At 41.5% G+C, this 17454-nt stretch overlaps 1 protein-coding gene across 2 annotated transcripts in view; it reads left to right on the plus strand.

Annotated features, from left to right (window-relative positions):
* Positions 1-17454, plus strand: part of itchb (itchy E3 ubiquitin protein ligase b) — a 31898-nt gene that overhangs the window by 1415 nt on the left and 13029 nt on the right. For both annotated transcript variants that reach the window (XR_013507148.1, XM_071911154.2), the window contains exons 2-10: positions 3483-3574; positions 3946-4087; positions 6297-6421; positions 9354-9488; positions 10408-10453; positions 10696-10877; positions 12072-12330; positions 13512-13607; positions 16551-16725. Coding sequence is in view for 1 of the 2 variants with exons in the window: in XM_071911154.2 (XP_071767255.1) it covers positions 3505-3574; positions 3946-4087; positions 6297-6421; positions 9354-9488; positions 10408-10453; positions 10696-10877; positions 12072-12330; positions 13512-13607; positions 16551-16725 (1230 nt within the window). In the remaining variant the exon portion in view is untranslated. The remainder of the gene's footprint in view (positions 1-3482; positions 3575-3945; positions 4088-6296; positions 6422-9353; positions 9489-10407; positions 10454-10695; positions 10878-12071; positions 12331-13511; positions 13608-16550; positions 16726-17454) is intronic.

Here is a 17454-nt window from a genome sequence, read left to right on the forward strand (position 1 = left end):
CTTAAAGGATAAGGCCGGTGTTATTTAATGCATTGCTTACGGTCAACAAATCCTATGAAAATAACAAAATCAACAATGCGTTTGCTTTCCGACTTCCCACGTACCGTTTTTAGCTGTCAACCCGGAAGCCATTGGCTCCAATTGTAAGCTAAAAACCTTGAAATACAGCTCACAAAGACATAGTTTCAATTTTAAAAATCGCTAACTGTTACCACGAAAAGTCAGACTGTTGTAGTTATTACCAAATCAAATTGAAATGGGAACAAATTCTTCATTATGCTGGGGACTATTTTCGGTGCTACGGAACTACTTTCCTGAGATCGCAAAGTGTTTACAGCCGGCTTATTAAGTTGTTTGAGGAAAAAGTCGGCTGGCCCGGTGCATCGTGATGATGAAATATGCTGCCCAGAGCAACGGCATGGCTCTTTGACGTGTTTTTATTTTAATCATTTTTTTAATACAATGGAGTTCTATGGCTGCTGGGACATGGCTTCTTTGGGCACCGGCAACATGGACGAAATTTGCTGGCAAAACAAAATCATTGCTGATTTTGTTATTTTCATAGGATTTGTTGACGGTAAGCAATGCATTAAAAAACACCGGCCTTATCCTTTAACAGGGAGGCTGGCTACTGTTTATTGCAACCCAAAAGAATGCCTCAAGCAGGGACAGGACTTTTTGTTTACTCGGTTGGCCCTCCTGGTATGGAAAATGTTATGATTATTAGGAATTTGTAAACATTTCCCGTACTCTCCTGACCTGATTGACTCAGATGATGTTTGATTTCCTTTGGAGGCCTAATTTGTGATCACAGCAGATGTCCAGTGTAATTCACGACATGCCTGATACCTCTGTGAATTCCTATAAACAACAGTGAGTTTAGGCTACTTTTTGGGTTCAGCTTTTAGGTTTCAGGCTTGTGGGATTAGGTGAAAAGGAGTGCAGACACTTTGTCGATCCTCTAATGGTGTAAAAAAAGACTGCTTTTTCACCTTAGTCTTTATTTAGGCCTATGTCTGTTATCTCTTGAAATGCGAGTGTTCTTATTTCTAAGAACGTTACGCTAATAAATCACCCCAAGTAGAAGCGCTGAATGTTCCAGGAGCTATTTGGAGTTTGACATTGTGTGATTGATATCAAATGGATACAGGGATCCTGAATGGGTTTTTTTTTTTTCACTAAAGCATCATAGCGGAACGTCCTCTTTGTCCCTTTATCTTACTGTCGGACTAAGATGGTCATCATGCAGGTATGCTATTGGGATATACACCACTGTTTTGCACTCTTTCTCATTTTGTAAGCAGTTTATCTCTATGGGTTAACTGGTGCCGAAGGCTGTTGTTGTACAGGAGTTACAATTCCACAAATGCAGCTGGGTTAGCCTATAGCCGGCCAGGTTTAGACAGTTATATCCAGAGATTTCGCTGACTTTTAGAGAGGTTTAGGTGTTAATGTTCCAAGCGGGGAAGCTTCTAAGACTCTGTTAAAGTGCACAACAGCCTTTAGGAGCAAATTTAGGATCAAAAACTACTCAAGAAAGGGCGCAATTTGAACTCACAAATTGAACTTCAAATGACTTATAGAAGGGCCAAAACAATATTTTACCAGCCTGTTTGACCATTTTATGTAGCTGGTTGAAAAAGTCTAACTGAAGGTAGGCCATCTTAGAGTTTTAATATTCAGCGAATACCCTCGTCTACAAAACGCAGTCAGCCTACTTGCGAGGCTGCGGAGTCAGCAGTTGCAATGAATTATTGACAGAGACCAAAGCAGACGCCAAAGTGAAAGTTTACCCAGAGCGCCTCACTCTTTCCTCCTCTGCCATGTGCAGACTGGACGAGATAGAAAGAGGAACATGCATTATTCACTGACACATCGAGGTAACAAACCAGATTCCAAGAAAGATCACAGGACACGGTTCCTGACGTTTTGCCAGCATCTCCCTTTCCTTTTTGTCACTGGTGCTACCTAGCTGGTGTTGGATAGTCAAAGAGTTCATATCCATTGGCATGTCTGTCTTCTTATCGTCAAGCAAGACAATGGACGTTGGACCCGTGTTCACTTCTTTTAGTGAAAGGAAAATCCACCCTTGTTAGTGATGTACCTTACATTTCTGGGTCCGTTTTGTTGTTTGGTGGTGTATTTTTCCTATTTGTGTGGATAACTGGCCAAATGTAGACAACATGATGTCATATCCAGTGCAGCTACAATGGAGGTTAATAGCAGAAAATGTTTCAGCGATGTAAAACATCAAACGGTGAACGTCAGGTTTTGGTGTCAGTCCCTCAGAATCAAAGAGCAAGGGCTTCTTTGTCCATTTTGCACCGACGTTCAACAATCACACAGGGAGAAATCCATCGTAGAAGACTCAGAGAGACCAGTTTCTCCACTTACAGTAGCCTCAATAGACCAGAATGCAATGCAGACACAAGACATGATGTATTTTGAGTAAGGATCGTGTGTTCACAAACTAGTTGGCTAGCTCCTAGGGCTGGCCACCCACAACCATTCGACAATTTGGATACGTTCGTTGGGTTGACATTCAAACCTACAATTAGGATTTGAATACCCCCCCCCCCCCACCCCCCCAGTGTTAATGTTCAATTAGTTCAATTGTATTATATACAATACTATATTAATACTATATCATAATACATAATACTATATCAACATAGCTGTTGATCATCATAAGTGCACTGCATCCCCACAAAATACCTAAAGCACAGTTTGACCAAGGAGTGCATATGTGGGAAGATACACCACTCTGTATCTTTTGTGTAATTACAGCTCACTAGAATTTGAATAAATAGCAGGAACATGAACCCATGGCCTGTGTCTACACCTACATGCAGTACAGTGATAGAGCCACGTCACAGGATGGCTGATACAAACTGCATTTCACAGACTGGAGGCATGACCTTTGTCCAGAGTAATAACTGTCATTTTACTACCTCCCATGACGGTGCAGCTTGTGTGTATTTCTCTATGTGATTACTTGACAGGTTACTGTGTAACAGAGTGCCAGGCTTAAGGTGATGCCCCTTATGGGTTTTGAGATTAGAATCAGCCTGTTCTCTTATCGGGGTCTTGAATGCGAATGTAAGCAGTTGTTAATGCTGTTGAGTGTTTACGATAGAGGACAAAAAGGAAGACACTTTGTAGATGCAGCATCTTTTAAAATTGCGTTGTCGTGAGCTCCAAATGGTTGCTCAAGGCTGGGTAGGATATTTTATGGGCTCATTGGGTTGTTTTACCTGGTTGAGATTGGGTGTGTTACTGTCTCAACACTAGTGATTACTGCCAAGACCTGCAGATTGGCCGGAGTGACATGTTTGTGGTGTGCTGTGGATGTCCGCTGTGGACTTCTGCGGGTGTTGTGGCGCTGCTGTTTGATCCAAATGAGCCCATTAATGTGCTGTAAATTTGCAGCAGTGTGGAAGCCTGTTTGCAGCTGCCCTAATGATGCGCTGTCTGTGCTGCAGGCCTTCATCCCAGCCCTATGTCATGGCCAGTGGCGTCACCAAGCCGGGCCCCTCCAATGGTTACCCTATGAAGGCACAACTACAAATCATTGGTAAGGCTTCGATCTTTATCGCTCCGAATAGAAGTTAGAACAAAACAAAGACGGAGCTCAAACATGGCCATGTCTGCATTTTGGCTTGTGTGCTTAATTGTGTAGTGATGTAAATACATTTTTAAAGTTTGGCTTTTAACTGATTGTACCTTTTGTCTTTCTGTGCGCTTGTCTTTTTTCTCAGCAAAGAACTTTATAAACATTGTTTTTTGAAATGTGCTATCCAAATAAAGTTCATCATTATTATTATTATTATTATTATTGGTTCCAGAATTATTCTCTTTCCTCCTGTCTACCACTTCCCTCTGTCTCTGCCATTATCGTGACAGCCTGTCTTCCTCACAGTCTTTCTCTCCACCTGTCTGTTTCAGTGCTATCAGCAAAACTGAAAGAGAACAAGAAGAACTGGTTTGGTCCCAGTCCTTACGTGGAGGTGACGGTCGACGGCCAGTCCAAGAAAACAGAGAAATGCAACAACACCCACAGCCCCAAATGGAAGCAGCCGCTCACTGTGTGAGTCAGAGTCACGCCAGTTCACCAGACCATAGAATAGGGAAGCAGATACAATGACAGGGTTACGAGGTCTTTCTGATGTTGGTGTTAAGGCAAAGTGTGCCTTTGGGAGAGACTTTTTCATGTTTGCAAAACTGAACTGTGTTAGGTCATGGGAGCAACATGAATTCTTCCTAATGGTGATTTTACCTTTTTTAAAGTAGAACAACAGTCAGGACTTTCATGGATGAAATGCTGAGTTCACAAATATGCACACTGACAGTAATGACTATCAAACTTGCATTCTTCTGTGGTTACACATATAAAAAATAAGTTACAGCAGCCAGAACTGGGTCAAATTGTATTTGAAATACTTTTTTACTTTTTTTCCTCCCAAATACTTTCAATTTAGCTCCCAGAAGGTTGGGACAATACAGTAACTGCCAGAATGTGTGGATAATCACATATTACGTTGAAGTATTTGAAAGTCAGTTTAGCATACTTACCTGTGATTGACAACTTGCGTTACTTACTACATAATCTAAATTGTCCTGATGTGGTAAACTTTCATCTGTCTGTTACTCCAGACAAATCAACGCTAACAATTATTTGCAACAGCTATTTGATTCAGGTTTGAGTCCGGCACAACTTTTACCTTTGTTGGTATCGTTGGTACAATTGTATGACATCTGTGAGTGTAAGTAATTAAGTCTTTACTACTTTTTGATATAGCAATTGTTGAAATTCAGAGTTTACAGGCGTTCATCTTTGCGCTTTATCGTACATGTGTTTCAGGAAGCTAAAGCTGTTGTAGTTTGGTGATTATTCATCAAGGCTACTGTACACTGACAACATCTTAAGGCAGTAGAGTGTTAATGGTAGTAGTCATAGTAGTGGTAGCAGATTTACTTTGTTGACAAAGCTGTAGTAGGTTAAAGAAGATTAATGAAATCAATGTAGATATTCGTGGTTTGGCTCCAAGACATAAGCATATCATGAAAACTAGCGTTGGCCTTAGTTCTTGTTCTTGTGAAAATTGCACATCATCATTTCCTCAGAAAGTGGCCTGAGACCTTACCAAGACCTTTCTCCAAAGCATACAAAATTAGACTTCCCCGCAAATTTATAAAATTGATGTTGCAACCTGCATATGATCTTTATCAAGATGTCTTGCCTGAGGGAGTATACTTTTCCAGTGAGTCACCAGGTTTCGGGAAAACCTCTTTCTACAGTGCAATTATGAGTTCCAGTATAAGCCAACACAGTTTAAATGGAAGACAAACTATGTTTAGTTGGTCAGAATTTGCCTCACTTACAAGTAAAATGCCAAACAGTGGTGAGAGAGCGAGTGTTTGGTCCACTCACAGGGATCATATTTCCAAACCTATTTGTATAGTCCACTAACACCACTTGTGTTCCTCTTGTCTCAACATATTCACACATCAGATGTCTACTTAATTTTAGCCTGTCTAGGATCTCCTGGTGTGCACAGTAACCTTCTTAATATAGAGTTCTTCTAGAGTTTCACTTGGTCCTGGGGTGCAAAGTTATTATATAACAAGTGTTTACTATGGGACGTAATCGGACCTGAGCCCATGTGTCCACAAACGTCTTTTCCTGGGGGGTGATTATGGACGCTCACTTGTCCCCGAATAGCTTATGAACTTCATTGTCTGTGGGTTCCTTTCAGGACAGGACAAAGACTTTTGCCGCTCACTGGCCACAGCGGCTGATGGATTGCAAAGTGTACCAGCCACTACCTAAATGGATTTTTTGAAAATACCCTCCAAACAGACAAACCTGCTAGCTACAGCCTGAATATATCAGCATTTGGCTGGTGGGTTTAAGTTATTTTCTTGTCCCCTTTCATTCGTACCAGTATCAGTTAAACCGAATGCTTACAAGATCGGATGCAAAATCAGGAGATGGGAACTGTGACATCAAGCAGTCTTTTTTTTTTGCAAAGTGCATCCAGTTCTTATTCAGGTAATAGCAGCTAACCAGAGTGCTGCTTAAAAGGAACAAACAGTGCTCATAGAAAGGCTGCTGAGTTTGAAATTGTTGTAAGGTGCTCATTGTAAATCTCTGCAGGGGTTACAGAACTCAGATCCTCAACAAAGAAATGCCAGGCGCTGCTCTTTCTTTCATTAAACAACTGCATTGCAACTAGCAAATGAATTGTTTCTTCTGTTTCTGCCCGCCCAACACACACAAACACACACATCAACAGGATTGTGACTCCGTTCAGCAAACTGGTGTTTCGCGTGTGGAGCCACCAGACCCTGAAGTCAGATGTGTTGCTGGGCATGGCCATGCTGGATGTCAGTGACACGCTCAAGTCCAACGACATGAAAAGTGAGTGTACAGTACAAACACACACACACACACACACACACACACACACACACACACACACACACACACGATTGTACCATATATTTGTGTGTATAGTTTCCTGTCTGTCCTGTTCCTTACCACATTACCATTAAACAACACAAAGATGGTGTGTACACACCTGTACTGCAAAAAATAAATTTCATGCATGCTTACAGATTATGTTTAGAGATATGTATCAAAGTATACAAAAATTGGCCAAAAATGTATTTGCATATGTAGATGACATTCACTCAAAATATATTTTAAATGTACTTAGATATATGTGGTCAGCAGCACAAAAGAAGACAATGTATTTCCATTGTTCAAAATATATTTTGAATGAATGAATGACATCAGAAATGCATTTTCTTCTTTCCTCTGCAAGTGTGTGTGTGTCTCCGCTTGTCCATTTTTGTCCTTGTGTGCTGGCGTGTGTTTTGCTGTCTAGTCATTGTGTGTCAGTGTGTTTGTGTGCGTCTTTCTCCTTCTCAGAGTCCCCACCTGTGGTGTGTGTTCACATGCACACACTCACACATTTTTGCATGCATTTGTGTGTGTTCCAGTGATATATTGGATTATGTGTACCTCTGTTTATGTGAATGCCTGCCCTGTCACTCTCCCTGGCTCCTCTAACACTACTGGTTATGTAACTCTAGGGGGGGGTTGGGTTGGGTTCTGGGATGTCAGACATTTACTGTTGATCCTTCCTCCTGGAGGTGCCGTGGGCCAAATTCAACTAAACATCTGTGATGGGCTGTGCCCAATTGATAACACCAATGACATAACACTGCCTCCTTCCCTCTAACAAACCAAACCAGGTTTCTACACAGACACTCGACCAAGTTTAATAGCACAAGGCACAGTTACATCAGATCCTGTGGGGCGGTAAATGTCCACCAGCTAGACTACAAATCTTCCTCCGTTCCAACTGAGAGGCCGACACTGCTTACAAAGGCATGAAGTGCTGTAACATCAAAAGCAGGTCATCGTAAATATCAAAAATTGTCGTGATGAAATAGGCTCCATCAGTAGGCTGTAGGCAATAGGCTTGTGTGTCTTGTGCTTTGTTCTGCTTGCTTGTGTTTGTGTTACATCATTCTGTAATACGGTTGATTGTTGATCAGTTAGATCTAGGTAGGCTCATTCTCTGTGAAGTCCTTTGAGACATGGTTGTGATAAAGGGCTATATAAATAAATTAGCTTGAACTTGAAGCTACAATGCCGGCGCTCCAGGCCTGTTTGAGGCTGTTCAGGTGTCTATCTAGTTAAATCAAGAAAACCTCAAGTAGATGAAATATTTCCAAGCATTCAGAGATGTGATTTATCAGAGCGTTTCAGAATTAAAAACTTTTATGTTGGATACACAATTCCCTATTATTTCTGAAGGAGGCTGCTGCTTTTTGTCCTTTCCTTTTGCCCTTCTCGATTCGCTGTTTGACCCTGTTTCTCATAAAGACTCCATTCAGTCTGTCTGGCCATTTGTTATGCATGGATACTGTCCAGCAGTGCTGTTGAGGGAGAATTGAGGGTAAATGTCACATGTCAAGAGGCTGACCTCTGTTCCATGACAGACAAGGAAAAGGCATACACTGAAACCTACAACTTTGTCATTGAAATCACTCACAGATTTGAATTAGTCTGATCTTGTGTTTGTTGCAAATGAGTGTTAATTTTGGTTTCTGTGTAAATGTGTTATAGAGTTGTTGAGAGCTGTACTTAGGCATATTGAGTTAAGCCGGGTCCCATTGGGTTTGGGCATGAATGTCTACGTCTGGTTAGGCTGAATTTCTTAGTTGCTCTTGTTCAGTTACATTGTGCAAAAATAGTGTTATTAGCCATGTATCATTCTAAAGTTCTTATCAGTTTTGGGTTTGGTTTGGTTCAGGCTCACAAAAAGAGAGTAGGTAGAATCTGTTGGGGTTTATTGTGTAAGAGTGCTGCTTTGGTTACTGTTTCACATGTTGCCAGTGATGCTGTTTGTTTTTGCTTGGTTGTTACTATAGCTATTACTTCCACTGTTTATTATTGTTTATGGTCGTTACCTTTGTGTTGCTGTTCAGTGTCTACTCTGCAGGTATTTACCTGAGAGAGAGAGAGAGAAAGGGAGCAGTTTTGAATAATCATCAAGACACTGAAAGGTTGGGAGGAAATGCTCATTTCGGTTCACAATACAATATTCACAGGTGTGATCAGGAACACAAAAAGCAGGAATAAAGCAGGAAAGCTACAGTTAGGGTTGTTGGATGGCCAACATTTACACATCGTCTCCTTGCCCAATCAGACGTGTCAGATGGCCAGTGACATTGAGCAGTGGGAGGGGCTGTCTGCGGAGCGGCCCTGTTTCTTTAATGCAAGTTTCATTCTGCATTTGGTTTTCAGTTTGGGGAAAACAGAGTTGTTTTCAGATGAACATTTTTTTTGTCTACAACTGACCCCATGGAAAAAAATTTGTCCCTGAACAATGTGTATAATATCGAATATACAGAGAGAGAAAATGGTGAAATTGGATTGAAATTGAATCGGACACCACTGGTCCGATTTTGACAAAACTTGGAGGGATGACGCATTTTGACATTGTGCTCTGATGTTTTATAACATTGTACTGATTGGCCTGATGGGGATGCTATAATTAAGGGTCAGTTCAAAATTTGAAAGGCCCTAACTGCTACACCATAAGTCAGATTGACAAGAAACTTGCAACACACATCCAGCTATCCTCACAAATTACACTGATTGATCCTATAATTAAAGGTGAAAATTTCAAACTGTGAAAGGCCATAACTGCAACACCACCGGTGCTTTTTTGATGACACTTGGACCGATGATGCATCTTGTTACTGCATCATTCGACATGTTTCACTTGGTTCTTGTCTTAGTATAACCATCCTGTGTTTTTGTGGTGTCGTTCCAGTCTCGGAGGTGGTGCAGACCTTACAGCTGAGCGCAGACAGAGACCAGTCAGATGTGGTGGGGGACCTGTCTGTCTGCCTGGACGGCATGACTGTCGACCCTGAGATGTTCGCCACGGCCGAGGCCAATCATCACAGTGAGTCAGGGGCCGCCAAGAGCTCAGAGGTTGAACAGAGGTTACGTCGAGACTATGTAGGCCCATTGAAATATTTTATGTTTATTTGACAAGTTTAAAATAACTATGCCACATAACTGGAAGCAGCCATGTTCATAAATTGTTAGGGATGAAGCCAAAAAGAATCAGAGGAGACTATTGTTTGTAGTGAGCTGGATGATGTCTTGTCCCTCTCTAGCTGGATTTACACTGGAACAAAAAAAATAATAATAGTAACTCATGCAGATTTGTTTGGCTTTCAGTCTTTAGTCTGCCTTGCAAAGAAACAATGCCTGACTTGTGAAGAAACTTCCAAAAATTTGTTAAAACAAGCACAAGACTTCTCTGTAGTGGAAAAACACATAGTTTATACCACTTTCTCAAACAGCAGCTTTGGCTCAAACACTGCTTCTGCATTCTGTTATGGCATCTGCTTCATACAAAGTAAAATATCAGATTTTTCATCCAGAGTGGTTTGCCACAGCGGAGACTCATCATGAGAGTGATCGATTTACTGGAAAGTTACAGAGAGACTGTGAATTTTGAGTGAACCATGCCCCGACCATCAAAGCTGAATTTCCATTTCTTCTTACGCTGATGGGTAATAAAAGTGTGCGTCTCGAATCTAGGCCTAGTAGTATTATGGTAGCCATGCCTTTTTTAGGGATATGGCTAAGTTTAAGTCCTCTCTACATCTTTCTAACCTGTAAGTATATGCCGAGGCAATTGTTATGTCAATTCTAATTCTAATAAAGAATGTGGGATAATTGAGCACAACTTTTGATTGCATCACCAACTTGAAGTACAATCAAGAATTTTCTTCATTTGTTTGACTGGTTTGGTTATGCGTGAATAGGAATTCATATTTCTGCTTTATTTAAGTTGTATTTTTGTGCCTCAGGTACATTAAACGGGGAATCACAACCTAATGGGGATCATACTATAAGGTACAGTACCTATCGCCTTTTGTCGATGCAAACATTTCTCCATATTGTAGCTATTATTTGCCATTGTTTTACATATTGCAGTTTTCATTTTAACCATTTACCTGACTGTCATCCATTGCAACTTGGACAGCCTGCAAACATTCAGCCATCTCAATCAATACATACATAGATACATTCTCAGTTTCTTTTTTTTCCTGCTCTCTTCTCTCTCACCCCCTCTCTCTCTTTTTTACTTCTCCCAGGCGGAGTAGAGACAGCTCTCCGGCGGTGGACGGTGTGGAGCACCGGTCTTCCCCTGGTGGTCGGAGGGCGGTGAACGGTACAGGGTCTCCCTCGGTGTCATCAGGGGGCTCGCGGCCCCTCCGACCCCCCAGGCCCTCCAGACCTCCTCCCCCGACCCCGCGCAGACCGACCTCCTCACCAGGTCAGAGATTTATTAAAGATCCCTATGTGGTCTATTCTGGGCAACATTTCAACTAAGATCAGGACAATCTCTATTTCACAAAAGTGAAATACGCTTCTCCAAACTTTGAGTGGGTGCCACAAACCAATCACTGTCAGACAATTACCCTAAGGGAAAACTAGGGGAGGGGGCAGCATTCCAACTGTGAAGAAAGCCTCAGTCTCCTCAATTCTTCATTTTGCTGGTTTCATTTAAATCTATTTTTGCATTCCGACCATTTGTCTTTTCATAGGAGCCATGCTGGCTTTGAGGGAGGCCACAAAAATCAGGCTTAAACGCGTCAGCATGGCTCCTATGAAAAGAAAAAAGAAGAATTTAAGTGTTAGTCTTTTCACATTCCGAGTGTCACTCTCTCCCCTAGTTTTCCCTTAGGTTGTTTGACTACCTACTAAACTTTGTGCTGCATTCACATCGTATGGGAAAGACGGTAGATACAAACGTCCTGCAAGAAAATACTGTTAATTGCAGCTTGGGACCTTGAGAGTTTGGCAAAGGACCCTGATTTCTCTGACCTCCTGAATTCTGACGTCACCAGCCAACCAGATCACAAAATGACCTGGGATGTAGGAACTACTAGCTAGATTTTTCATCAGCGGTTGACATTGCAATGTTTGGTTTACTGTAGCACTTGAACTTAAATGTGTCCCTCACTAAGTGCATGTGTGAGAAAGCTGATCAGGAGCAACCAAAGACCAAAACACTCAAGTGTGGGTATTATTGGGGTAAAACAGCCATGCTCGGTAAACATTCCCTTGGTAATTAAAGTGTGAAAAATACAGAAATGTTCTAGGTTCTGTGAACAAATGTGTAAAAGGAAAGACCTTAAGCACATTGCCAATGGAGGGATGAATGGATGAATACCAGGACACTTTAGTCTTTCCTTTACCCTTTCCTTTACCAACTAGAGCTGCAAAGGCAATCAATCAAACTTCATTAAAGATTAAACAATATCTGTTATGTGGGTTGTACTCTTACCACACAACATCCAATGCTAGGTTTAGTGGTTTACCCACAGGCTTATAAGAGCTTTACCATTTGATTCATTCTAAACATAAACACTGTGAAATTGAGTCTTTCAAACAGTTTGTATAATCTCTGTCGTGTGCTCAGGATCTAGGAGTAACACTCAAGTCTCTCTCCAACACCTCTCCCCAGCGTCCTCCAGCAACGGCTCTGCACCGGCTGACGGCAGCGACGGTCACTCGGGCTCCGACACGCCGGTGCGAACCCCGGCCTCCGGAGCCTCGGCGGCCCCGGACTCCAGCCCCTCGACGGGCCCGGACCAGAGCTCCACACCAGCTTCCGGGTCCGGAGCCGCAGCGACCAGACAGCCGGCCGGCAGCGTCACCCCAGCCGTCACCCCGGCCGTCACCCCAAGGGTCCCCGCCGTCAACGCCGGACCACTGCCCCCTGGGTTAGTTCAGTTCCTGTAATCTGTACAGCGCTTCCTTTAATGACAATAACAATATGCAATATCATTGTATTATATTGGTTGAAAAGAAGCTCATAGACTATTGTAATTACTGTATATGGCCCTCACACAAAAGGCCTCTATTTTGCACTAAATGCGATTTCCTTCCTTTATGCCAAATTTTTCACCTCAACCCAATTAATTACTAGATACATTGTGCATGTTGGGAAATGAAGGTGTTTTTTTTTTTACTCTGAGCTATTACACAATTATGCAAGACATGCCTCAGCACACATTGCTCACTTTGCCAGTTATAAGTGGTGAGGGTGGCTTCGCACACTCTGCTGGATTGGTTTAGCGTCGGTGTGGATTGATCACCAGTGGAAATTCCTTTGAGTTAAAGTTCTTGTTTCTTTATTATCTTCCTTGCGCAGTCAAAGCCGTGTGTCTGAAGCAAGTAGCCTAATCCCTAACCCTGGCTGGTAGTGAAGCTGAGTGATGAAGCAGTTTCCCTTTTCATTTTCATTCTTGACTCCATAAATTGATTGATAGTCTATGTGCACACAAACTACACTAGGAAATGTGAAGGGAACAAGAAGGATGAAGTGTTGAGTTAAGGTTTAGCCTCAAGCCTGCATTGAAATCCATGGAAAGGTATAAACAACACACAGCACCTACTTCTGCAGGCACAAATAACACAAACGTAAAGGTAGAGAATTGATTGTTTTCAGACCTTATCATGGTTTGTAGGGAAGGATACTATGTTACATGTTTGACCAGAAGTTGTATTTGTACAAAGACAACAGTTCTGTCCTCCAAATGCTTCTGAGCATTGATTATATCTGCGATTTAGTCCCTTAGGGAATCTTGCATGCATCCTGCAGTCGTGACCACCTTTCTAACTGCCACTGTGTCACCATCACCCGGTCTCTGTCTTTCCCTTTTGTTGTCTCTTTCTATGGTTTCTTTCTCTAAGACTGTAATTCTATAAATACCCCTTCTGAACTATCATCATCACGACGACACGCTGACCTTCGCTGAACGTTTTCTGCTTTTGTAGTAGGATGACTCATGTCTTAATAGCTGTTTTGTGATCTATAAATAAGCTAAATGGCTGGAGTGGCGTACTGTTTTTTACCTAACGTCCTGATTTTTGTTGTTGTCATCGTTGTTGCTGTGTCTAGGTGGGAACAGAGGGTGGACCAGAACGGCAGATTGTACTTTGTCGACCACGTGGAGAAGAGAACGACGTGGGAACGCCCCGAACCACTGCCTGCTGGGTAAAAAGCTCTTCCTGCTACTCCGGTCTTTCTCTTCTCAGATGTTTCTCTTTTCTTTCATCTATGATTCCGGGCCGCTCGACTATCAGGTCAAGTAAAGCAGTTTAACATCATGTCACTCTCTGCAACTCATCGGCTATGTTTACATGCGCACAGTAGCCTGGATCCTGACTCACATCCTTGTTAAGGTCTTAGTCATGATAGGCTGTTTATATGCACTGTTAATTAGCTGCTCTCCACTACCCCTACATTCATGTGTCCACCAATAAACAGAATTTCTGCCTATCTGTGTTCTCTAACTAGCAATGTAAGCTATCTGCACCTGCACACAATCTCTTCTTAACCTGCCAATGCAACCTGACTTGCTCTAGTTTTGTGGAAACCCAGCATCTCATCTCATCTTTATTCAACAACTCCCTTAACAATCTTAAATAAATCATATCTGCCATCCAAACAACCGAGAATAATAATGTTTTCATGATAGAATGACTCAATTCCTAAGTGAGAGGACCTGGAGTTGCCAAGACAAATAAAAATACTGTGTAAAACTGAGCTTATGCAGCTTCAAATCCCATCAGAATTCACCTCAACAAAAATAGAAATGTGTAATAGAGCAACCAGCAAGCAAAGCAAAAATGGTCAATATTTGCCTTGGGTGTAGTTAAAGGCAATTATTTTAAACCCTTATTCATTTTCAAGTTAGACTGAAAGAGCGTGGGATCCGGAATCCCTTATTTGGGCTGAAAAATGATGTAATGCTTGAGAGGACGATAGGGGTATACTATGAAGCTAGATTATGGGGTTACCGCGGTAACTTCAGGTTTATCCTAGAGTTTCCAATGTCGTGAAGGTGGTTCACTTTTGAATCACCATGCTAATTTACACAGCACACCTAATCTGGTCTGGAGCAGCTTCAGGCTATCGGATCCAAATGTTTAAAAAGCCAATCAACTCTGGAAAAATGTCATCACCACTCCTAGAGGATCCTGTGGAATGTATTAATATAGCATTTATTGCAAAAACGTTATTTACAGATATGAACAGAAACATTGTATTCAAATGAATGAAAGAAGTAAAAAAAAGAACTGTACAGGGGGAAACTATTGAATTAACAGATAGTAAGAAGGGCAGAGACCCGCAGAACCACTTTGCTTTCCCTGATGATTTATTATATCAGAGATATAATAAATGTTTGTAGCGTTTTCAGGTCATTTTCCCACTCTGTCTATAAAAGAGTGCTTCTATCAAATAGCATGTAGCTTACATTAGTTGACTGTAGTTATCAATAATGAATGAAATTTACTGTTACATATGAAGTGCTGCAATTATTTAATAGGATTGTCGAGACTGATTGATGCAGTAGATTGAACACATATTCCATCACTGCCGCCCTGGGGAACATGAGATCGACTTTGTGAATAGAAAATCTTTTTACAGCCTCAACATGATTACACAATATTGTATCAATGAAAAGTATGACATTGTGTCTTAATGACAAGGCAGCGATAAGCCTATTTATTTATGTGTTTCACTATCTGCAGTTTTCCTCCAGCAGCCCTTGGCAGCAGCATTACTTTTCACTGTTAACAATGTTTTTGTATTGCTCATGTTTATTCAGTATAACAGTTTGTTCTTCTTGACAGAACATAAATGTTAGTCATCAATTTTTCCCATACACACTTTTACAGTCTACTAAATGTGCTGACATTGTCAGTAGCATAGTTTACATAACCACAGAACTATTTGTAGTCTTTTATTGTTTTATTATTTTGTACTGTTTTTTATTGCTTATTTTTATGTTCCAGTTGTGTGCATATGTTCTATTTCCTTTTCCCTGCTGAATCATGTTACTTTTGCCACTGCAATGACCTTATTTCCCCACAGAGATCAATCATTTCATTTTATCCTAATATGTCCACGTTGCTTGTGATTGGCTATTTGTTACAAACCCCGCCCCTTTTCACGTGAAAAATCCCAGGTTGACAGAGCCAGTGGTAACCACCTTTTGTGAGACCAGTTAGCGGGGATTACCAGTGTTAGGTTCTGTGAAGTGAGCTATCACAGAGATACCCTGATTATGTTGAACAGGCTTCGTGACGTAAGGCACATGTCTACTTCATGAGTCACATCTCTAACACCCCTGTTTTTCTTTCATTATTGGCTGGTCTGTCTCGTTTATAATTAGCTGGGAGCAGTATGCAGTTAGATCCTCTGCCTCCTTCATCGACCACAGCACCAGCTCACTTCGGTCTTGAGCTGTGAGCGTTGTATTTATCCAAGCTGTGTCTGTCCCACTCTCTGTTTGAGCTGGTAGTGTCATGTGGATCCCATGGACCGTGCCTACCATGGCAACACATTTCTGACTCCTTCTCTTATTATTAACTCGCTTGCTCTGTCCTTTTTCTGTCTGTCATGGCTGTCTGGCTGTGAAACAATATTGCCAAAGCAGTATACAAAATGTAGATTTTCAAGAACCAACAAGCAACAGTTTATACATTAAAACCATATTGAGGTAATAAATTAATGGGTTTGAAAACAGTATATAATGATAGTAAACCAAAAAAATCAATATTCCAGCGCACACCAGGATATTAGGATTGACACTATTTTATTAACAAATTACATTAAAAACAAAAAGGAGCGAACTACGCGTTTCGCATGTTGCTTCAGTCGCGTAGTTCGCTCCTTTTTGTTTTTAATGTAATTTGTTAATAAAATAGTGTCAATCCTAATATCCTGGTGTGCGCTGGAATATTGATTTTTTGGTTTACTGTGGTTTACCCTGCACCAGCTGGCACCCAGGAGAGAAGCACTGCTGTGCACGGGGTATCTTCAGTTTTTTGGACAAAGTATATAATGATATTGAGGCCAATTAGTTATACTAACTAATCAACCTTTCATCTCTTTCTCTTTCTCTTTCTCTTTCTCTTTCTCTTTCTCCAGCTGGGAGCGTCGTGTCGACCCGATGGGCCGGGTCTACTTTGTGGACCACATCACGCGCACCACCACGTGGCAGCGCCCCACCATGGAGACGGTGCGTAACTACGAGCAGTGGCAGCACCAGCGCAGCCAGCTGCAGGGCGCCATGCATCAGTTCAACCAGAGGTTCATATTCGGGGTGAGAGTTCCTCTTTGTAATGCTATACTGTTGTTACTATATAGTGATGAAGTTATGAACTTATTGTAGAAGCTTATAAAGGAATACGCTGACTGTTTTTAGCAAATAAGCTTTAACCGATCAAGGTTTACCTTTGTGTGACAAGATATCAGCAGCTGGCCAAGTAATTGTTGCGTCATTGAGTATGTTTACATGCACACCAATACCCCGCTCACTGGGAGCAAGTTTAAGGCAATATTGCAATTACAATGTTTACATGGTCCGAAGTGACACAATTTCTGTAGTAACCCGGTTACATGGATTATTTTAATAATGGGTCTACCGTTCATCACTCCACTGCACTGAGCCATGTTGTTTACTTTGCAAATACAACATCTAGGTTACTGCATCTGGTGACCTGACAGACGCAGTTTGAAAAAAACCAAAAGAAATCTGACTAAGGCGTTTACATGCCCCAGTAATTGGAGGTGTGTCTAGGTGTGTTAACCAGGTTCTGTTCTCTGATTATCACCTTAGTCCCATTCAGATAAAGGCATTTACATGACAGTTTCAGTAGTCCGATTACTGTCTTAATCAGGTTAAGATCAAATTATTAGTGTGCATGTAAACATACTCGTTGGTATTGATCAAAAGCCCTATCAACAATATACAATATTATGGTAATTTTATGCTATGTGCCAGTAAAAATCTCACTTATTGCCACTTTAAAACATGCTTTATTAGGGCAAA

Source organism: Centroberyx gerrardi, chromosome 14 (assembly GCF_048128805.1).
Source record: "Centroberyx gerrardi isolate f3 chromosome 14, fCenGer3.hap1.cur.20231027, whole genome shotgun sequence".
Lineage (NCBI taxonomy): Eukaryota > Metazoa > Chordata > Actinopteri > Beryciformes > Berycidae > Centroberyx > Centroberyx gerrardi.